Source organism: Lepidothrix coronata, unplaced genomic scaffold (genome assembly GCF_001604755.1).
Source record: "Lepidothrix coronata isolate B3197 unplaced genomic scaffold, Lepidothrix_coronata-1.0 Scaffold18, whole genome shotgun sequence".
Taxonomy (NCBI): Eukaryota; Metazoa; Chordata; class Aves; order Passeriformes; family Pipridae; genus Lepidothrix; species Lepidothrix coronata.
In genome coordinates, this window is record NW_016690198.1 from 457004 (window position 1) to 481548 (window position 24545).

General features: G+C 36.9%; 1 protein-coding gene across 12 annotated transcripts in view; it reads right to left on the minus strand.

The window, feature by feature from the left end:
• The window catches only part of KIAA0825 (KIAA0825 ortholog), a 251553-nt gene that overhangs the window by 157254 nt on the left and 69754 nt on the right, over window positions 1-24545 (minus strand). For all 12 annotated transcript variants that reach the window (XM_017807305.1, XM_017807304.1, XM_017807297.1 and 9 more), the window contains 5 exons: window positions 18919-19089; window positions 8214-8308; window positions 5493-5720; window positions 3627-3892; window positions 2239-2389 (listed from right to left, as the gene is read on the minus strand). In XM_017807305.1, coding sequence (XP_017662794.1) covers window positions 2239-2389; window positions 3627-3892; window positions 5493-5720; window positions 8214-8308; window positions 18919-19089 — 911 coding nt within the window. The remainder of the gene's footprint in view (window positions 1-2238; window positions 2390-3626; window positions 3893-5492; window positions 5721-8213; window positions 8309-18918; window positions 19090-24545) is intronic.

The following is a 24545-nucleotide window of genomic DNA, read 5'->3' on the forward strand; positions in this document are numbered from 1 at the left end:
TGCACGACACATGGAAATATAATAAGAAAGTACAAGTTTACTTCATGACACAACTCATAACTTCATAAGTTTGCATAACTTCAATGTTAATACATTTCTAGATGCCTGGGCTTTTAGATGCATTATCATGATAACTCTTGAGGTACATTTAAGTAGAACCTATGCAGAAATAAGTCCCTAACCTTACCTTACATTTTACTGAGATTTCCATTTCTTTGCAAAAATATTTCAACTGTTACAGAATAAACTTTACAGTTAAAACATAATTAGTTTGAATGCCAGATGGGAGCAAAATTATTTTGGTCCTATCTTTAACTTCAAAAACAAATTTAAAAATTTTCCAAACCCATGCAGACTTGAAAACCAAGTATATAATTCTAAATTGACTTTTTGACACAGGACATTTACTTTTTTAAGTAACTTAATGTTGGTGAGTTTTACTTTTTAACTGTAACAATAAACACAAATTGTTTTCACTTTCTCTGCGCTAATTTAAGTAATACCCTTTCCCCCCTTTCTTAGCATTGTACCTCCATTGCAGAAGCAACAGTGTCACTAAAGATTTAAATGAGATGCATTCCCCTTTTCTGACCTATTTTTCTACTTGCTGCCATTTCTAGACAATTCAACTGATAAATATCTGCTATTTTTGCAGGCTCCATATAATACAAACAGATGTGAGCTTTTATTTAGCTTATATATCAGGCAACAACCAGGTGTGCCTTATTGTATAAGCCACTCAATATTATCTCTGAACAGACAATTCTTTATTTTTTGACTATTAGAAAACAGAAGTTTCCACAGCTACAGCAGATGGCTGCTACACTAACTGCTAGAGGTTCAGTAGGATGTTGCCTCTGTAACAAGCAATAGGTCTTAATCCAATCTCTTTCATTTGGGATGCCTACAAGAGGCCAATGGAAGTAACAACTGCTCAGCATTGTGCCTCCTGAAGGCGCTCCACACAGATCATGGTCCACCTTTGGGCCATCTCCCACGACCCAGTAAAAAGAGCAGTGATGATGTAAAATTACATACTTCCCACCTCAAGTCCTGCAAACCTTAAAGAGCTGAGACACTGGCTTTCCTCATCCCTTCCTACACACATCAGTTCTGCTCAGCAGTGATAAAACTGTTTAGCTACTCCATATTCTTTTGTCTTTGGACAACTATGTCTCACAATTAGGTTTCCTCCATGGTGAAGCTACTTGGTCACTAAGAAACAGCACACAGCACCATATGGACTATGGACTATGGACAATCAAGACTGTATCATGATTTATCAGTTGCCAAAAGCCATGACATTTCTTACTTCATCATCTGGGCCAATATTCAAACAAAAGTAAAATGTTTATTTTGAGGGATGGACATTTTGATAGATTACTTGTACTAAGGTCTGCATGCCCTGTCCAGTACACATTTTTGTCACTGCTTAGCTGTTTTTTATACTACATCTGTAGAATACATGTATCACAGAGAATTTTCTCTCATGTAAGAATTCTAGAAAATGCGTAAAAAAACCACACTAATTGTCTTACACAAAAAGTGATAAAAGGAAGGACAGGACTTTGTCTCTAGGAGACCTCAGATATTATTGATAAAAAACATATAATACTTCATCCTGCAATCAAGTGAAAATAATTTCAATCAGTGTCAATCTGTGTTTGCATTTAACAGCAATGAAGGAAAAAACCCAATAAACAAAAGTAATTATCTTTTTTTTTCATAGAATCATTAGGATTACAGCTATACATCAGACCTGTGACTTCAAAATGCAGGTGAAATGGCACTGTTTACTTCAGAAATCTACTTCTGAATGCTTAAGGTAACTATCTTGACCATCTTTCTTTGTTACATCTTTCACTCCCAAAAAATAAAAGGGGAACCACTTGAAAATAAAAACTAAATAATGAGATGAAAAATTTCCCAGAAGAAGATTTTCAATGTTACATTTTCATACAACTTTACAACTGTAAAGTTCTTAGATATTAAGATGATGACGTCTTCTTTACTGAGTTCTATATAAATGTCTTAACACACAATATTTTACAAAGCAAATGACACAAACACTTCATGGTAACCATCTATCTCATTTTTCTAGAGAGATATTTCAAAAGAGTAAATCCCAACAACTGTTATGTAAAAAGAATGCTGATCTTATGCTTCTAATTAGTCAGAGAGTTGGCAACCAGTAAACACATTTTGTAAAAGGGAGGCACAGTAAACTTAACCTCACACCTCATAAAAAGCTTTGTAGTCATCCCAGTGGTGGCTCTCAGCATCCTGTAATATGCTTGTAGCACAAACTCTGATGCAGTAGTTCGTAACTTGAAACTGGAGAACACTGATGAATTCCTGGTATTGTTGGACAAGCACTAGGAACAGGGGGCTGTTCAGAGAGAATGATGAAAGAGACAGTGATTGAAAGGCTGTGCAGTAGGAGGTAACAATTCCCAGTACTGCAAATAGTCTTGATTAGTAGATATCAATCATTCATTTCCTCTTGATTCTGAAGTCTGAACCTAGCACTCACTTTTGAAATTCTTTGTTTCAAAAATTCTTTAAATATGTCTCCTTGTCTATAAATTCGCGTTTACCTAAGTCACTGAGAAATAAATTACTTCATCCTATTTGCTGAGACAAAATTATATTTGTCATTCCCATATTTGAAGATTATGTGTTGCAGCATACTTGCATCAGCAATTATTACATCAGCACTGAGTGTGATAAAGAAAACATAAGCACAGAGTACAGAGATTGCTTTTGGTAGGTATGTACTAAAACTCTTTGATAATACACCTAAATAGAATTACTGATCAGTATTTTGGCTCAGACTTCCCATTCACAAAGATATACTTCATGCAGAAGAGAGTAAAACATCAGACGGAAAGTAGCTCAACAGTGCATAAAACCACTCAGAAATCATACATTCCTTGAAAATCGTGCTAATTCAGCATCCCTCCCAAAAGGTACAGCTTCTACTTTTCAATTACATATGGCCGGAAACATATGGACCAATAAAGAAATTCCTAATATCTTAAGTCAAAATCTCTAAAAGCACAGCAAATGAAATTATACTGTCCCCCAGGTCAAACACTCTCTTCGACTTTACACTCCTACTTCATATCTCTCCTAATTTTTATTCTGCATGCAAGAAAAAAAAAAATTCTAAAACTACACTGGATGTATTTGTTTACATGCCTGAATACAGGTGGTGTAAGGAAAAAGCACAGAAATGTATTTGTATGTTGTCCTCTAAGATTTGCTATGGGCTAAATTAGATTTTATGAAAATTCAGCTATTACAGAGGTGAGAAAAGGCCTTAGCCCTTTATTTATATGAGAGCAGAGTACATTCAGTTCACTGGACAATTCTATTTTCTCAAGCTTAATAAATAAAAAATATTGATCTGCAAATAGAATGTAGATCTTGAAAATAATTAATTTGTTTTGTAAAGGCAGCTTTAGACTATCAATAATTTTGATTCAGGTCTTTCCATAAATAGTACACACACTGAGTGTGCTAAAAATATAATGCAATTTGGAAAACTACCACCATACTGTATCACCAAAATGGAATAAAGTCACATGTGTTTGAATTAAGCATTATAAATAAAAAGGACCTACTTTTTGCTTGTTTCTCTCATTAAATTGCTATACATTGTAAAATGCTGAAAGACATATATTGCTGTGGAAAGGGCAGCACATAAGTCTTGCAGGGGAGCCTTGGAGGGAATGTCTTTGCTCTTCTCCTCGAGTCTTGCCAGCACAGCTGTTGCCACTTTGCTGCAGGCCTCTACAAAGTTTGCCCTAATTTCCTGAAGAGAATCATCTCTGCATGCCAGAGCCAATGGAAGCAATGTGTCCAGTTCTTCCATGATGTCAGAACAAAACTGAGAAAATAAACAGGGCATCAAATTATTTGTATTCTGACAGCACTGTTTAATTTATATACATTAGGGTCAGATTCTTGAAGAATAAAATTGGCACAAAACATAAATATATTGAATGAGCTTTACAAATATTTCAATCTATTCAATATTTCATCTATGCCTAAAATGCTGATAAAGAAAAAAACCTCTGAAGCAGTTAATTGAGGGTGAGATAAGGAAAGGGTTTAATTTGTGCCTAGGCATAGATGTTACAAGACGCGCGCGCAGGCCGTGCCTGAGATGTTACATTTTATAACACTGCTTGACCAATCCAAGTTTTGTCCATCCCGTTGCTTTTGCCCTGGTCGACCCCCTGCCCCACCCCTTGGGAATTGGGTCTGGGGATTTTGGGACCACTTCTTCATCATCTTCACCATCTTCAGAGCACAAAGGGTACACGGTCACCTAGTTCTTGACTGTGTTCTGTTGTTCAGGCCAAGATATGAGTGTTCTCTAAACAGCAGAGGCCTTGCCTTGACAAAAGACTAAACATTTCTACTGAATTCGGGGGTAGAATTGATATGGGGAGCATGGAATAGGGTAAGAGGGCTGAGGAATGTGTAAACTAAAGGGTGCTAAAGGGTGAGGAGTAAGGGCTGCTGTTTCTAAAATCTACTTCTACTTCTTATAAAACTTACAAAGCTTACAAGATTAGAAAAATAAGAAACTGAAAGAGTCTTAAGGCATCATATTAAACAGGAGAGAAACATTTATCTACAGTAAATGAATTATTCTTTTACTCCTTCTTGCTTTAAAGCTGCACACTGTATACTGGGGGAAAGAATTAAAACCATCTTGTGCTAGTAATGCCTTCATTTTGGTTTTAATTTCGCTAAATGTACATTCAAAGTAAAATTAATTCCTTGTAAACAAAGATAATTTTCTAAACTAAGTTATTTTGAAAAACATACAAACAAATTTCTTAACACTGAATTTGGATACAAACTTGTAATCTCTTAATAAATTCATACATTGGACTCCTTAAAATTATCTCCCAAAAGCTTTTGTCTTATTTTAAGCAAACATTTATTAACAGCATTCCAAATCTGCTAGAATAGTTGTAAAGCTTACTTAAAAAAAACTTTCAAACACACATTCCCTCAGAAAATAATTTAATTAATAAGTGACCTTTCAACCAAATCAAAGAACTCTAAATTGGCCATATTACAGGTTATGATTAATTGAATGGCATGTCTAATGATATGAATACAAGAAATCCCTTTATAGCCACATTTCAAAGCTTTCAGCATTTTCCCATTGAAACATTTGGTAACAGAGCGGAATGTTAGAATGAATGTTAGAATAAATCAGAAAGTTTTAGAACTTTTTGGCTGAAAGAAATAATGCCAGTGAAGTTTAAAAGTCAATTCTTTCAAGTAAACACTACGGGCTATTGTATAAAGCTCTGTTCAGCTTCACATTGTAATGCCTCTCACTTTCTTTTTAATTCCATTTATATCAGATATAGAATATTAATACTACTGTAAGTACTTCAAAGTGTAGATGGCAAACAGCCTTGGCATTCTGTCTCCCCTCAAACTTCAGATCTTTTGATACCTGCCTTAGCAATTCGTTTTGGTTGCTCCTCCTCTTGGACTGCTCTGCAGGACTCCCTCATTTGCTGGTTGTTTACAAGACTCATTGCACAGCCTGCAGCTGAAAACTCTTCTTTCTGCTCATGTTGAAGAATTTTAGATGAAAAATCCTCGATTGCTATTGTTATACAGTGAGCCACAGAAGAAGACAGGTCTTTAAATGCATTTCTCCAGCCAAAATTCAGTAAAATAGGCTGAAATACATATTAATAGTAAATCAATCCAAAGTCATTATTGAGTGTTATTGTCTGAAAATTAAATGCACATCCATAATTAAATCAGAGGACACCAAGAACTTAAAATATAGTCTGCTGGCCCTGAAATTGTATTAAAAGCAGTATTTACACTCAAGAAAAATGAACATGCATAACAATATTAAATTTGTCATTAAATTTTAAAGAAAAAAATAATCCTGTTTAAACAAGACAGTTTTTAAAATATATGCTTCATCTTTACTTGATTTATAACCTTTAACAGAATCTATTTAACAAAGTCAAAAGAATTTACAAGCATTTTCAATAGTATAAAAAGTAATCTAGCAGTATATACCTTGTAACAATTTTCACCACAAGATAGCAAATGGAAGTTACTAACTATGAATCTTAATGGAAACCTCTTTGGAGAAGCTGGTTTTAACACAGCCACACTGTATTTCTCTTCTCTAGAGCTGGATTTAGCAAAGAGCAAAATTATTAAATTGAGATTTGTAGTTTTTAGCCAATGCTGACTTTTACTACGGTTTACATCAGTTCCCCGCCTTCTTTAAACAGACTTCTGAAGTCATCTGAAGTGTAACAGTTAACAGAAGCAGATATAGCAAGACATCATCACTTTTCAACTTATCTGACTTTGCATTGCTCTTATGACATACATCAGACTTAAACCTTACCAGAAGTGGCCAATTGGGAATTGCACCACTGTAAGAGACATATTTTAATTACACAAGATGATGTTCAGTAAATACTGGATCTCCACCATGAGGGAAGAATAATGGGAGAAGAGAAAAGAAGGATTCCCAGTAAGCTGCAGCTATAATACTAAATCGAAAGACAATGAAGGGCTACAAAGTGAAAGCCGTCCACCTTACTTCAATTGAAAAGTTGTATCCTGCTTCCTTTCCCTTTCTCCACTCCAAGCATTCAGCTCCAGTCAGCACAGAGACAGCTCCCATGGACACACAGTTTTGAACTCCCCCTTTTTGGGTGGGGAAGGGCGGGGGGGGGCTGAAATTGTTGCACGCTGGTCCAGAAGCTCCATGCTTTTACAGGCTGTACACTTCAATTTTAGACTTAAAGAGATTTTGTCCACAAACCCTTGCAAAGTCTTTTATTCTTTGATACCTTGAGTTCATGTCCAGAGAAAAACTACACATTTTTGCCTAAGAGATTTTTTTAATTTGGTGAGAAAATAGGTGTTTTGGCAAAAAGGGTTTTACAGAAATAACATGCAACTTCCCAAAAGCATTACAACAGATTACTGAGACTAGCAAGCATTGCTGTAGTAAGGGAACCTGTGTTACACTCAACAAGCACAAGGTCCATACACCTTAAATGAAATACCCACAAATTAAGTGAAACACAGAAAAAAGGTGTTTAAGTTGCCCACAAGAGGAAAGGAAGAGATATTAAGAGAAGAAAGAATAAGAGAAGAGAGGGACATATTTACCACTCTGGAGGTCACATGTGGACAGGTCAGCAGGGCAGAGGCCAAGGCAAGATGGAGACCATGTGTGTGTCTGTTTATAGACTCTGGCTATTGTGGCCACCCCTTCTAGGCAGGACCTTTGGCTCACTGCCACTCACTGTCCCCCTAACCAAAGTGAGGGGTGCCACACCGCTCCAGGGGGTGTGGTGTGATTGACAGCCCAGCCACATGGCCTTCCCTGCCGTGTGCTCTGCATGGGCACAGCCGTGTTGGCTGCAGGCCGAGGCTTAGCCCTTCCCCCACCTCCACATAAACAGACAACATGGTTTATTTGACCCATCAATCAAACAATCTGGTGAGATATGAATCCGGTCTCTGACAGGGATCAATCTACTCAAAATATTCTTCTTTGTAATCTGTAAGAACATTAGTCTCACAAACTGATTCAAAGCACATTTAAAAAGTTTTCCACCATTAAAATTGAACCATTAAAAAATTAAATTCCACTATCACAAAGTATAAGACTTGTTAGAGCATTTAGGTCCCATAAAATCAACAACATAAATGTGTTTAGTAGTAAGTTGGAGCCAGACAAAAACTTAATCTTGTACATACATTCTACAAAACATAGTGCTTACTACACAATAGTTTGTTGGCATCAAAGAAACTACACATTGTGTGAGTACCTATCCCTATAGGAAGAATCATTATTATCAAATTCTAAGAATTCCATAGATTTTTTTAAGATTCTGCTGTATTTGATAATATATATATATAATACTAAGAAAGTTATGATATTTTAGCAATTTTTTGTTTTGAGGTATCATATGTTAAATTCTGTTATTAAATACCGACCACTTCTTCATGAATGCCGGAAGATTTTATTCCATCTTAACTGAGACTTTGCACCTAAAATAAATCAAAGTAGCTAAAGTAATGAAACTATGGCAATATGTGTTTATAATGAACACGATGACAGACTACACTGGAGACACACACAAAAGAAAATCCCATAAAAAGTGTAAGACTCTTTTCATACTCACCTCTTCTACCTGAAGTAACTGTTCAGGAAGCACGCTGGTTTCATTTGCTCTAGTTTCTCCTATTAAAAGCTCCCCACTAGCTCTCTTCAGAACTCCTGCACAGTATGGTAAAAGAGATCAAAGTTAGGATTAATTCTGTAGAAAAGTCAGCAGCCTACAACACCTTCTGGTATATCAATATGAAGCATAAAAAAACCCTCAACAAGATGTAGGGCAACACTAATGATATGATAAAGTCAAATTCAAGTAATACATAGTTCCTTTTGTATAACATGATGAAATCTACATCCCATTGTAATCATATTTTATACAAACACACACATAATGTGTAAAATATGGTTTCTTTTGTCATTAATTCATTTTTATACTGATTGTGCAGTCACCTATTCTTAGGGAGAACAGATAACATTAGATCAGTTGTACAGAAATTTATTTCTATTCTTTGTTCAATAAATTATATGAATTGAACACTAATGTATTTCTACAGTTTTTACTATTTGGAAATGCCAATATCATAAGAATAAAAAGATACTTAATCAGTACAGTTATTCTAAGCAAAATAATGGCAACAGGAACCAGTGAAGCTGCTTAAGAAGGGCTGGTACAAAGCTTGCTCATAAACCTTGGAGTAATGGAAATATTGCCCCAGTTTTGACAAGGACAAACCAGAATCTGGGGTAGGTATCACTTTCACCAGTTTTTGCAAGCAATCCAGGTTCCTGAAGTGCATTGATGATAACTTCTTCTTCTAAGTGATACAGGCACAAATGGAGAGGGGCTTGTTGGAGAGGTGAAAGGCAAAGGCAGCCTCTGCTGCAGTGACCATGAGGTAGTGGAGTTCCAGATCCTGAGGGCAGGAAGGAGAGTAAAAAGCAAGCTCACAACCCTGGCCTTCAGAAGAGCAGACTCTGGCCTCTGCTTGGAAGAGTCCCGTGGGATTAGGCCCTAGGTAACTATAAAGCTGGTTAATATTTAAGGAGCTCTGCCAAGCTCAAAAGAGTTAAAAAAAAAAATGCGAGGAGGCCTGCATGGATGAACATAATGATCCTAGCCAAACTCAAATGAAGCATACAGAGGCTGGAAGTAAGGATGGGTAAGCTGGGAGGGACACACAAATAGTATCTGAGCATGGACAAAGTCAGGGAAGCTTAAGCTCAAATGGAACTAAATTTGGCCAAGGATGTCAAAGACAAGAAGGGCTTCTATAAGTACACAGGTGACAAACGGAAGACTAGGGAAAATGTGAGCCCATTGCTCAATGAGATGGGGGACCTGGTTACACAAACATGGAAAAGGCTGAGGTACTGAATGTCTTCTTTGACTCAGTATTTACTAGCAAGAGCAGCCTTCAGGAATTCCAGGCCCAGAGACCAGGAGACAAGGTTGGAGAAAGGAAGATGTACCCTTGGTGAAAGAGGATCAGGTCTGAGGAAACCTGATAAGTTAAGCAAACAAGACATACGGATGTCTTGGGCCCTTACGGGATGCCCACAAGTGCCAAGGGAGCTGGCAGATGTCATTGCAAGGCCATTCTTAATTATTTTTGATCAATCATGGCAACTGTGATAATATCCCAAAGGCTGGAAAAAGCAAATATCAATCCTATCTTCAAGAAGTGGAAGGAAGAGGACTCAGAATCAGAGTCTTGTCAACCTCACCTCAATCCCTGAGAAGGTGATGGAGGAATTTCCAGGAACATTATGGACAAAAAAAATCATCAGGAATACTCAGCATGGCTTCAGTAAAGGGAAGTCATGCTTGACCAACTTGATAAACATTTATGAAGAAATAACTGGCCTGGTAGATGAGGAGAGAGTAGTGGATATTGTCTACCTGGACTTTAGTAAAGCCTTTGACACTGTCTCCCATAAGATCCTGTTATAAAACAAGCTGTAGACAAGCTCTTGATATGTGGGCTGGATAAACAGTCAGTGAGGTGAGTCGAAAACTGGCTGAATAGCTATGCCACCAAACATGGTGATCTGTGGCACAAACTCCAGATTGCGGCTAATAATAAGCGATCTATCTCAGGGATCAACACTAGGTCCAATCCTGTTTAACACCTTCATTAATGATCTGCATGATAGGCCAGAGTGTACCCTCAGCAAGTTTGCAGCTGACATCAAACTGGCTGGCAGAGGGTCTTGGTGCCATCCAGAGGTATGTGCAAACTCACGCACCTGGGAAAGAGCAAATCCAGGCATCAATATATGCTGGAGGCCTCCCAGCTGTAGAGAATCACACAATATGCTGAGTTTGAAAGACCATCAAGGATCATCGAGTCCAACTTTTAGCCCTGCAAAGAACCATACCCAAGAGCCACACCATGTGCCTGGGAATATCATCCAAATGCTTCTTGAACTCTGGCAGACTTGGTGCTGTGACCACTGCCCTAGAGAGCTTATTCTACCATCCAACCACCTTCTGGATGAAGAACCTCTTCCTAAGATCTAACCTACACCTCCCCTGACACAACTTCAGGCCATTCCCTCAGGTCCTGTCACTGGTCACCACAGAGAAGAGATCTCTCCTCTTTTTCACCTCACGAGGAAGTTGTAGACTGCAATTGAGGTCTCCCCTCAGTCTCCTCTTCTCCAGGTGAACACACCAAATGACTTCAGCCGCTCCTCAGACGGCTTCCCTTCAAGGCTCTTCACCATCTTCATCGCTCTTCATTGGACACTCTCTAACAGCTTAATATCTTTCTTATATTGTGGTGCCCAAACCTGCCATAATATTCAAGGTGAGGCCTCACCAGTGCAGAGCAGAGCGGGACAATCCCCTCCCTCGCCTCGCTGGTGATGCTTTCCCTGATGCCCCCCAGGACACGGTTGGCCCTCCTGGCTGCCAGGGCACTGCTGACTCATATTCAACTGGCCACTGACCAGGAACTCCCAGGTCACTTTCCTTGGCACTGCTTTTCCATATCTCATTCCCGAGTCTGTCTGTACATCCAGAGTTGCCCCATCCCAGGCGCAGAATCAGCCACTTTCGCTTGCTGAACTTCATATGGCTGGTGATTGCCCAGTCCTCTCATTTGTTGAGGTCTCTCTGCAGGGCCTCTGCGCCTTTGAGGGAGTGAACAGCTCCACCGAGTTTTGTGTCATCTGCAAACTTGCTTGGTATCCCCTCCAGTCCTGCATCCAAGTCATTTATAGAGATGTTGAAGAGCACAGGGCCTAGGATAGAGTCCTGTGGAACACCACTAGTGACAGCTCAGCAGTCTAATGTTACCCCATTCACTGTAACCCTCTGTGCTTGACTCGTGAGCCAATTGCTCACCTACTACATGATGTGTGCTGGACAGTTTGTCCAGAAGGATCCTGTGAGAGAGAGTATGAAAAGCTTTACTGAAATTCAAAAGCTCCATCCTTTGAGATACTCAAAAGCTGTCTGGACATGATGGTGAGCAACTGGCTGTAAGGGTCCTGCTTGAACAGGAGTTGTTTGGATCTCCATATGTCCCTTACAACCTCAGTTATTTTGCAATTCTTTGAGTCGGTATTTCAAAAGAGATATAAGAATAAAAGCAAACTATATGGTATTTTTAAAATCTGTCTTGTAGCACAAAGCTGGTAAACAACAGTGGTCCAGATATTTCTAATGTAATGTACTTCATGTGAAATTAAAACCAAGAGGTTTAAAATAACCAGGAGCTGCCAAAGCATTGTTAAACATTATGTTCTAAGCATAAATTTATAGATCTTCAGTGATCTGAAGCTACTGATAGTACATGGCCAAATTTTAAGGAGATTTTCTATAAAATTTCCAGTATTTGTACATACATAGGATTACTCTAGAATTAAAAAAACCTAAGTGACATTTTCCATCTTTTCTGTTCTGTGCTTTCTATCTTATATTTGCCTTTATTTTCCCATTGCAATTCCCCTTTATATATACATATATATACACACATCATCAGATTCTAACTATAAGTACAAGTGAATATCTATATATTCACATTCCACTATTACTGTCGCTACTTAGAACAACTATCCATAACTTCTTATATAAAGAATTTAAAGAAAACCTTTAACATTTAACCTAAAGTCCTTGCATATTCATGACACTGCTTCCTTACTTGTTAAGAAGTCATAGCTGAGAAAAATAAGTATCTAGCTGATGGTAGATTTGTAACTGCAGGATCAGAGTCAAAGAGCCAAATTATGCTTCTATCGGCACTGGTCATTTAAAAGGCTCCTTCATTATTGAATTACCATGTTCTATTAGATTGCCCTACCTCCTTTTCTAACTAACAGCTTGGGCACTCCTGCTTTATACTCATACATAACTATCTATGTGCATCTAGGCTCACAGACATACAAAAACCATTCTGGTCTTCTCAAAGAAGCCCCAAGTTCAAGTCTATCATATTTTACTGAGTTCCTTTGGTTTCTCAAATTTTTGCTTTCCCCAGATCTCCTCTGGGTAAAGTCAGCCTTAATCTTCTTCAATTTAACCACCAGCTAGCAAGGGCTCCCTTCACGCTTTTCATTGATCATTGTACACTTAGCCAAACTCCCCATAAAGACTCCGCACTTCAGATGCTACTAACCTTCCTCTCAAACATTGTTTCCAAGAGACATATATCAAATTATACCCTTCCTGTCCTGTACCTTCACTTGTTTTCTGACTGTCCTGCCCTAATCAGCAAACTCTCCTGGGAAACAGAATTGCAGCTTTATTCGAGGTACAGCTGTTACTCAGCCCAAATTAGTCTGCCACTGTAGACAGGAAGGCAGGCAATGGGATGGGGGAAGCACCCCTATCTAAGCAGCCAGTTTTGTACACAAATTCTTTGACTCCTCTCTTCTCCCATATTCCAGACATCAAACTCCATTTGCACAGATAGACAGAAATGTATGTGATCCTTCTCATATAGCTGCTTAGAGGAGAGAATTTGCAGAAAGAGAGGAGAAAAACTGAATGTTGTGAAAGAAGATGGGGGCTGAAGGAAAACTTCTCATTCTTTCAGATTCGCTCCCTTTCCAGAGCATATTCTACACCTCCACCTCTCTTGATTATTATGGAAGATTGGATTAACTACAAACTCTTGCTATATCTCTCTTGAAACTTACGTTCTACAAACTTGATAGACTGCTCACACTTTGTGCACTTCCTGGAGTTTACCAGCCAGGCAGCTTGTAAATAACAAGATTATACAGAAATCTTGAAATCAAAAACTCTTCAGCCAACTTTCCTTATGTGTATTAAAATTTGTCTGGGATTATTCTTCTTTTCAAAACAAATCTAATTGCAAAGGTCCCCTTTGCCTACAATGTATTTAATTATTTCTCCAGTTCATTATTTTGCTGTTTTAGTAATTATAAAGACAGAAGAGTTACAGTTACACCTCTTACACTGTTAATATATTTTTTTTATTTCTTATAAGAAGCTCCATTAAATTATTTTTTCTACAGACTTGCACAGCTTTCCTATTTTTATAGCATTTAGGGTCATAAGACGAGTAATTGTGGTGCCATCTTGCATGCAGCATAGAATAGTAAAATATCAAGGAAAGCTTTTGTATGATACCTCACTGCCTGTGCATAAGCTAAGTATCAGTGCCATCAAAGTGGCTTACTTTAGCCGGCTCAGACAGAACTTTTATTGAAACTGTACTGGAAATAATATGTCTTGCAGAAGTGGGAAATACCACTCCCCCAGAAATATAAACAAACGAAAGAAAAAAAATTTACTAGCTATAGATCAAAAACCCATTCTGCTTTCTATCTTCAATAACGGACTTTTTATCTGTTGTACTATACTGAGCAAACTGTCATAACACAAATACATAAAATGTATCCTAGTGTAAATTCCATCTTCACTTTCGATTGATCCATTGCAGCTATGTATTTCTTAAAGAAGCTACTTGAACATCTTGCTTTGAGATTAAAGCAAAAAAATCACAACTTTCTTCAATCTTTGCAACTTTTGCAATATTGCAACTTGGCAATAAAAGAGGATGCACCTATTAAGAGGATGCACCTCGTAAATTTAATTTCACACTACTTTTACTACACTTTCCAGAAATGAATATAGAATTAAGGATTTCGTCTTACGGTGTGAAGGAAAGACCTTTGCAAACCTTCCAGTCCTGTGAGGCAAAGCTTATAAATCTAAGGGCTTGACAACTTTGCCTACAGTATTTTCAAAGCACTCCATCAGAAAAAGCCTTTTGTGATACTTGTTATCTGATCTGTCCAAAGTTCACCTTTCTCACTGGAATGGAAAAAAAAATAGTGAGACAGATGAAAGTACATTAGTACTTTAGATTTTTTAAAACTCTCAACAAGAGGCTTCTGAAAACCCAGAGGAAAGACAAATCTACCTTAAAGATGGGAAGAGAATGCAATTTGGCAGGATTCTAAACTAAAATCTTCTTAACCCTTGACTGCAGCTGAACATGTTCCAGATTACTTCAAAGAGAATAACCCCTGTGATGCTGCAAGTACTAGGTATGTCAGAACAACTCAGAATTCAACTGAATGTAAATAGAGAAGCAGACTGTCTCATCACAGGACGGATGACCAGATACCTGCAGAAGAAAGGGTTAAATGTCTAGTCAAGAAAAAACAGAAGGTGGTTACTCCTTTAATTTTATGAAATCTAATGCTTGTAGTGGAACAAAGTTATGCAACACTGAGAATATATGTTAGAAAAATACAGATACGTTTCCTCTGAAAGGCAGAGTAGCAGTCTTGTCCAGATGCCAAGCTAAAGTTCAGGGATGGAACAAAACCACATCATCATTTGTTTGTCCAAGGACTTTTCATTATTTTCTCCTTTTAAATGATGTAAGGCATAACTTGAACAATACACTAGCAGTAGATAAAATGTGTATTTATACTACATTTCTTTAAAATTGTGCTTAAATAACGCAAATGCAACTTGAAATCAAGCTCAAAACTTGGCAAGTACATACTGGTCATTGAGGGATAGAAGCTAAGATAGCTCTGGTAAAGTCAAGTCAAAAATATAAAATCAGGAAGAACTAGATGGAGAACAGTGAAAAGAAGAGTAGAAAATGCAATTCAGAGAATTTTTTTGCAATCTATAAAAGACAATTTGTGAAAATGAGGATTCTGAATATATTCCAGAAGATGCCAGATACAGAACTCTCAAACTGAACTCAGAGACATATCCGTATCACCTAAAAAAACTCTCTACATCCATCTCCCTACAGAGTTCACTCTGGTTCACTGCTTCCTTTGGTGCTATTGTCTGCCATGGGGTTACCATCAGAGAACACTGGTAGGCAGTACTTCCCTCTAATATCTATTTTCAACCGCCTAAATTGGTCTTCATAGGATTCCATTGTGCACACTGCAAAGAAACTTGTCTTGTTGCCAGCTAGAACTCTGAACTACATGTCTTTCTTTTCTTCACTGTTCTTTTTTTGGTTCACAAGCAACCTCCTACCAAAAGCAGATTCTGCAGAAGAGACTACATCCAAGCGATAATGCAATGAAAAAGTATGAAGAGAAGCCCAGGTGGCCACCTTGCAAATTTCCAATGTGGAAGCCTTCGACCTCTCCGCCCAAGAAGCAGCTATAGTCCTAGTGTAATGAGCTTTACAAACCCTGGGAGTCTCTTTACCCTTAACTACATACGCCTCCCTAATACAATCCCTTAACCATCTAGCTAAGCAACCCTTAGAAGCCATTTGACCCCTCTTAAGACCCCCTAAGAGTACAAACAATCTGTCAGAAGATATGAAATCTTTGATTCTTCTGTGATAAACCCTAAGTGTTCTTCTTACATCCAATTTATGCAGCCATTGCTCTTTGTCATTGCTGGGTTTAGGGAAAAATGAGGGCCAAGAAACTGTCTAGTTTAGATAAAACTCAGATGCCATCTTTGGGACAAAAAAAAATTTAAAAAGAGGAACCATCCAAAGAACTACTTTGTTTCTGATGGAACTTGACACATGTTCTAAATATCAAGATTGAAGTACTATGGGATATAAAGCAAAAAAAACCAATTAAAACTGCCCATGAAACAGCTATAGACATAAATGCAACACTTGACACAAGCACATGAAAAAACATGCTATTTTTGTTGCATCTCTGCATGAGTTATATAGATAAAAGACTCCTGTGAATACTAAAAGCAACCAAAAAAAAGAAAGCAAGTGCAAGGTTCCCATCTATGTGATGTCTAGGGAAACTTTAGTTCACTTGGACATTAACCTACCTTTTATGAACAGGCCAGTTTCCCCTAATTTGCCAGCAGTACTACTTGCAGAGGACTGACACTTCAGATATCCCTCACTGCACTGACTGAAGCGTAGACTGGATACACCCAACCTAGCTTTAACCCACTGAGAGTACAGGTAACTGTCTAGTACCAGCAGCACATGGTTGAATCTGGGCTAATTTGCTCTGCTTCTTAGGCTGGTTCTGAAGTCCGTGCTGCACTGTAAACTTGATACTGGTACTCCAGTTAATTTAAAGCTGCTTTGGACATATCTACACTCTAGATTTTGTTAAATTAAACAAGATTTCTGGTAATAAGGCTTCTAAATAAGTACAGAAGATGGCAATTATATTTTCTAGTCACATATTATAATGTGTTCTGATGAAATAAAACAAGGATTCTAATCTATCCTTCTTATCAAAACTCAGTCTTCATCAGTGACAAAAATAAGATTATCAGTCTAATATAGGACATTAACAGAGAAAATTTTAAATCCCTTTTGGTACTTAACAGAGCCTGTAACTACTGGAAATATAGCTCTCATTCTCCCACATTAAATAATTTTTCATTTCATCACTACAACTGAGATTTCTGACAATATGAAGTGAAAATAACACAAATAAACCCTTCTTCTAGTTAGACATCTTATTAAAAATTTTGCTCGACATGTCTTCTTTTTGCATACTACCTGTAAACATAAAACTTAGCAAAGTTTTGTGAATAGAACCACCTGATCAGAACCGCAACACTAAATACAAAGCTATGTCTGAAGACTTCACTAAAAGCACCTGTAAAATATTTCCCTTCACTTGTTTTTCAGGGTAAAAGTAATTTTATGTTTTCTTTATAGAATGCAGCTTCTACCCAAAGACTCCTTCCGCCAATAAGATTTAATAATATTTCCCATTCAGATTTTATTAAGTAGAGGTACCAATTAAGAACTGACTTGTCATAGACAGAATTACCCTTAAAGAATATTCCTCAAAGAAGGAGGCTTAACATACTTTAGAGAAACAGTTCTGAATGTAATTAAGCTTGGAAAAATGCCTGTAGGATAAATTCCTAAATACACTTCCTGGAAAGTACATTATTTCTTATTAATGTTGAGTTCTTTAAGTTCTCTGAATTACTGGAGATCACGTCTTAGAGTGTAGTTATTTAAATGTCAAATAAATTTCCCACTCAAGAGTTTTTCAACTTCTTTACACTTTATCACAGAATATACTAATAAAAAAACTTACAATCACTCTTACCGAATGTGTACCTGTCCTACACATGAGGAGGACTCCACAATATGAGAAGTTTACTCTAACACCTCTTTGTAGGATCAAGGCCATAAAACGTAAATCATAATGTATAACAGCTTAACATTTCTTGAGAATTAGTAAAACAGAGAGATTAAAGGAGGGAGAAATACACTGAAACCAATAGCAAAAATGGAACTTGAATGCAAATTTTATTAGAGTTCTGACATATAGTCTAAAAATACATAGATTAACCTGTACTTCTTTATTTCAGAATGTCAGGATTACAGAGGAAGAATCCGTCAACAAAATGTGTGCCTCATTTAATATTTTTATTTTCATCAATTAAGTATTCTAAGACTATATTCCCAAAACACCTCTCTCCTCAGCTTGCAGCTTGACTACACAGAAAGTAAATATTTGACTCCACCTATCCTCTCTGCCTGAGCAGCCTGGACTCATTTCTGGTCTGATCTTTTCCTGCAATAGAATCAAAGCTCTTGAAACAACTTGGTCTCTGGTGACTTGGAGTTTTTCTACTGGCAGAAGCAGTAGAGTAGAAGAACATTTATGAGCTTACTGCGATCTGAAAGGTGTTATTCACCTCCATTTTCATATCAGGTTCTCCTGAATAAAATTAGATGAAAAAGAGAGTGAACTTGGAATCTATAGCAAATGCAAACGAGGCCTGATCACTTTACTGATGTAGAGCCTACTTCTATAAAACACCCACTGAAGCCAGTGGGATAAGCATATTAGTAAACATAGTACATATTTGTAAATGTTTATGAGAAGTACAGGTTAAACCAGGACTATATTCTTAAACATTTAGTTGCATGTATACTAAGATCAACTAAACTGTTGTTCAAGTCAGTGCTTTTCTCTCTTGAAAAAGGCATCTTTCAAGGATAAGTTCAGAAACAGTCAATTTCAAAGAATTCAGACTCCATGTATTGTTGCCTCCTATACGAAGCGTAAGATTTTACAGATAATTCAGTAGGAAATGTCAAGTAACAGTGTTTGATAGTTTTTCATTATGATTCATTATCTACAGTCAGTACATCACATCTTTACATACAGCTATGAGTTCTTTTCCTCAAGTCATTGTGCTCAAATATAAATCTGTGTATTACAAAGATTTCTTCAGTGGATATGGTAACAAAGTTATTTTCAAAATATGATGTCATAATTTAGGTAATGTTGAAAATCATAAAAAATTATATTTTGCACAAAGTAAATCAATACATTATTTGATTGATTACCTTGAACGTTCTTATTCCGCTCCATAAATGAAGGCAGCAACAGAATTTCTGCACAGAGCTCTTCAATTTTTTCCTCCATTAATAAGAAGAGTTTGATAAGTTGAGAAAGACATTTCAGTTGATACAATGTTAAGCAGAAATTCCTTCCTTTTTTGGGGTATTCTTGGGAGGCTGTTAAAGTAAAATAATAAAATAACATTTATTAAAGCCAAAAAATGATCCTGCAAAATTGATTATGTAAAAAAATATAATATATCACATAACTTCATTTTTCTTACAGTATAATGTATCTTTTTCTCCTTATAAAATACTGTTACATGTCCTAATACTGTCCTAAGTCTTCAGCATTACTTAATTATCTTGGTAGTTACAATTGAATTCCAGGTTTTGTTATTCATTAACTAGGATATTTTTCCAAGCAGTGGATCTACTCAGAAACTTTTTCACCTGTGTTTTACAGATAACCCACTGTGTTGCAAAAGCCGAAAAGGAAAAAAACACGTCATTACTGTATTCTAATGGTTTGGGACATCACATCAGTTGTCACTCTGCAAGTCACCTTGTCTGTTTAACAATCTGCTAGCACAATACAGTTGATGAATATGACATTTGAGTGAAAAGAAACATCAATCTAACACTCCACAACTTTAAATATGTGGGGTTTGAAAACAAGTGAGACTGTCAGTGAGCAAATATCAGCAAGTATTATAACTATAAGCATTTGGTATTTAAAAGAAGAAACTGAACATTTTATTTTGAAAGGTTAACACATGTAATCATAACATATAATCATGTCACATCAACCAGGGAACTCTGATTTGAGCAAAGTCAGACTATAAATGACTGTGAGATGTTTCCAATTCAGTATTACCTAACCACATGGGTTTAAGTATTTTAATTTTACAATTTCTTTAAATGCAACAGATTTGCACTTCTATGCAAATTGTGGCAAGCTGATACCATGTTCCTATGCAGTTCTGTTGCAGATGTAACATCAGCAGAACAGTTTATCTAGAAAGTGTCACAGTGAGAGTCAGAGTAGTTTGAAAGGGAAGCTCTGAAAGACGAAAACAAATAGAAATTGATTGAGATGTATTTTCATGTGTCAGATCTCTCTTACCTTTGCAAATTTGAAATACTCTGTACCGTCCTTTTTTCTTCAAGTTCCTAGATATTTTTTTAAGCATTCACAAATCACTTCTAAATAGACATAGATCTAAGAAGCAGAGCTGAGCTCTGAATACTAATTCCCTAATTTACTATTCCAGTTTTGCAGCCTTAGAGATTAAAATGCGGGTTTTGCATCCACATCTGAATTTCCTCAAAATTCCAAACAGATGTATTCATGCTAGTCCCTTACATTTCAAAGAATGGAAAAAGAGTTATGCATAATTGCCTCTGTTAGTGCCTTTCATCTCTGAATAACAAGTAAATAATATCTTTATCACTGGATTTCTTATTTTAAGTCCTAAACTTACAAAAAACCACATTCTGCTATTCAGAGATCTTGACTGCTTACCTGAAAACTAGAGAATATAATCTGAGTTTAACTGATATGAAATGACTGCATGAGTCTGTGGTGTAAGAACACAAAACATATCATAAAAATGAACGAAACATTAGTTCTATCTCCTATAATTTGAAAACCTTGTGATGCTCTTGCCTCCTCTCTTGAGGAACACAGAAACCTTGTAATTATTTGATTGCCACAAATGATATTAGACTGAAAGGAAGTGGACCTAGAAGACAAAGGTATACCACAGTAATACTATTTTTAGAATATAATACTAAACTCAGAAAAAAGTAAAAACTTTAACTTTAAATGATCATTCAAAGTATATTTCAGTTTTATTGTTTCTCAGAACTGACAACTCATTTAGTCAGTGCTTCATGATCAAATAGTGTGCACACACCTGGGTATCCAAAGTTTAACTGAGAGGTCTTATATACATCCAGACTGTTAGGTTTAAAATACTGATGGCAGCATTTAACTTTGAAGACCACTGACCAGGCTGCTTGAACAAGCATATCATAATCCATTTTTTAGCAGAGGAGAAGGCACATCTTTTCTGACATTGTTCTGATTGGACAACTTACAGGACAGAAACCTTTACAAACTGTGTTACAGCCAGGAGCTAAGCAGATAATGCTATGACATAGAGAAAATATCAAAACGGGTTTGTAAATCTTATAGGAAATCGTCATGAAGAGAACATGTCTCCATGTGGACAGATGTGAAATAGACATGGGGACTGACTGTGATGTATGTTCAACCAAACCTTAGTGCCATCAACCTGTTAGGAAGAAAATCAGCCATATTCACAGAGTGGAATATGGTTACTCTGGAAAAAGTTGGAAATGGCTCATGACTTATGGTTAGTCAGAGAACTAACATAACCCATTTACTCAGGTAATACTGTATGGCAAGAGAAGCACCCTTCTGTGATGTAAACAGTCTGAAGTTGTTGTTAGCATCCTATTCAATTCACAGAGAACTGCACACAGGGTGACTGAAAGCACATGAAGCTTATCTCAGCCAGCCATGAAGCAAGGGCACTCCAGTCTACCTGCAGAATAGAAGGGAGCATGGAGAAAGTTACATGATACAAAACAACTTCCTTTCTGAACCACTTGCAGTTTGCTATCATTCATCTAAATTTGATTTTTTCTGCATGTCTGACTTCAATTCATGTAGTCCTTGTACAAGGAAATAGCTGCAGCAGGATCTTTGGGTATAGGCAAATATCAACAGGACTTCCATAGTGTCTCCTAACAACATGTTGACGTCCTGTTAAAAAAACTACTTTGCGAGAAGAATTTCTGAAAAGAGACAGAAAGGCCAGTACAGAGGCTACAGAGAGGTAAAGTGGACCATATACCCTTTGTCTATGTGCCAATGGGTCAATTTTTAAATATTGCTCTAAACAGAGGTGAGATTGGGACCTAAACAAACATAGAGGAGTAAAAAATGGTTCTGAGCTTCTGAACACAGGGTCAGGCTTCAATTTCTGCAGAACAAGAATCACAAAAATACTGCTATACAAAATCATTCCTTATACTGATGATTTGCTCTGGAGGCTGAATCTTGCAGCAGCCATAGCCTAAGTCAGTACAATGAGGTATGCTGCAGTGTAGGCCTCTGCAGCGGCTGGTTAGGGCCATTAAGGCCCACTAGTGGAAGCAGGGCTTTTCTTGCATAGCCCTTAAGGAATTTCAGTTTTCAGACTAAAACCATAGAACAACAGCTAATTTTTGGAAAACTGTCTTTCTGCTTGAGCAAGGACAGCACAATTATTTTGCTAAGAGGAAAGAAGAGAAAGTAGTTGAGATTTCTGCTAAATACACTGTAGTTCTTTCTAGGGGGTAGGAGGGAGAAGAAGTGGTAAAGACAAAAAATTTACTTGAATTAACTTGAAAGTACATTATTTATTTGTAGCAAGTAAAAAAAATCTTTATGGGTCACTACACAAAACTAGAAGGAAGCAAAGGAATAAGCTCAAAACTTTCATGCAATTAACAACTCTACATTCAGATAATCCTGTCACATAGAGACAAAGGGGACCTAAAGGGCACTTAATTTCTTCAGGTATGCTGATTTCCCACCAAAACAATGAAATGACAGGCAGCAGAAGTCACCCCAAACAAGGTTACTCTAAAAAAGAAGGTGGCCCAGGTAAAACTAATATTGAATATCTATCAATTTGTTTGTGTGCTGGTGCCAAAGCAGCCGATACAGTCATACAGCATCAGAGAAACTAGAGGCATTCATTTTTATGTTTGGTCTTTCATTTTAGCAGAATGGATTGAAGCTGAAGAAATTTTCCTAAGATCTAAAGCACAAGCTACTTCTGTTGAAGAATACAGCAGTCCATTTTGTGAGACCATTTGGCTGGCTGTAGCTGGACCATGCATGCTGGACCATGCATGCTGGTCTTCAGGAGGTAGGAGTGAGCACTCTGACATAGCTGAGCAACCATCCTGCAAAACTGAGGGTAACAGACAGACTACAGTGGATCTCAAGTGTCTGCTCAGATCTCATCCAAGCCTCATGACATCAAAAAAGTAGCAAATGCAGAGCAGAACACTAGAGAGCTAATTCTACTCAATGTTATTCTAACAAAAAATCAGCATGTGATTCAAACAGCAAGGTTAAATTTGGTGTGGATACCCTGTATCTTGAACACCGAAACTCAGTTTTTTCTATATTCGCAAGTAAAGTTATTTTCTGAAAACCAACACGACCACTTGAGAGATCCTAGGAATTAAAAAGATGGTATCAGAGAATTTCACATAGCCAGTGATGAAGTTCAGAGGTGTCCATATGAATTCTAAGACTAGTTAGAATTAACTAGTCTTAGAATTTAGATTAACTAACTAATCAACTAGTAAGTTAATTAAAGCATTTTTCAAGCAACATAGAGTGAAAAGACACACATTCTATAAAGCACTTGATCATAGTACCTGAGCTTCTCCTAAGTACTTAAATTCAGAAGCGAGGTATCTGACTTGATCTTATCACTTTTAGAGATCTTCCATCACCTCTAAAAATGAAGAAACACGAGAAAAAAGGCTGAGCTAGATCTAAATGACCTGTGTATACCTGCTAACTTGTAATTTTATAGCAAGTTTCAAAAGTGATATTTTCCCCAAAGCTGTAGCTCCTAAAACGATTAAAAAAATGTTCCAACTTCCTTAGTTATAGCCTGGAGGCATTTAAAATCTCAAAACGTGTATGAATGAGTCCCATACGTTTAATGTAACTTTTGTGATTATTTTTCTTTCTTTCTTTTTTTTTTTTATTGAGCATGGCACCTTAAATATTTTAAACAATTTTGAATTCACAACATCTCAAAAACTGAATGGCTAATTCCGATTATTTCAAGTCATCCAAGCATGTGACACAGTAAAGTGTGATGCAGAAATCCCTGCAATAGAGGTGAGCTCGCTGTGGATGTTCAAGAATAGCTACACTATGACAGCACTGCTCTCAGATTAATTAGCCTTTACTACTCACTGTACAGAGCCACATGGCTAAACTGCTTCTGAGAGTCATGATGGAATCCTTGGAAAGCAACCTGATGACTGTTTTCTTCAGTGATTACAGTGGGGATTTCTCCCTCAGCAGGAACCAAGGGTCTTTAAAATCAATTATACTATAAATTACCTTCCCAATACATTAAATATCATTCCCCTGCCCCATTTATAAGGTTCAATTTCATATAAGATAGATCTACAATATTGTTCTACAAGGGACACAAGAAGGCAATGTCAGGGATTTCATCCAATAAAGCTACATGAGGAAGAAAATAAAATATAAAAAGTTCAATATTAAACTTAAAATCTAGCTACAACCTGCATACATAATAAATGGAACTATCACATTATTAAAATCTGAAAAGAAATAGCCTAATAAAGCAACAAAAACACAGCTGCTGATAATCATTGTGTATAGGGGTATTTCAATGGGTAAATTTTCAAAGCAGTGCACAGGGAGTTACATACATAAATTCCATTAACAATAATGTGTTCCTCAGCTCTCAATGATATTAACTTTTAAGTGACACTATAACTATTGTAACAATCTTGCATTTATGACTGCATTAATCTGCACACTATCTCCTAAACAG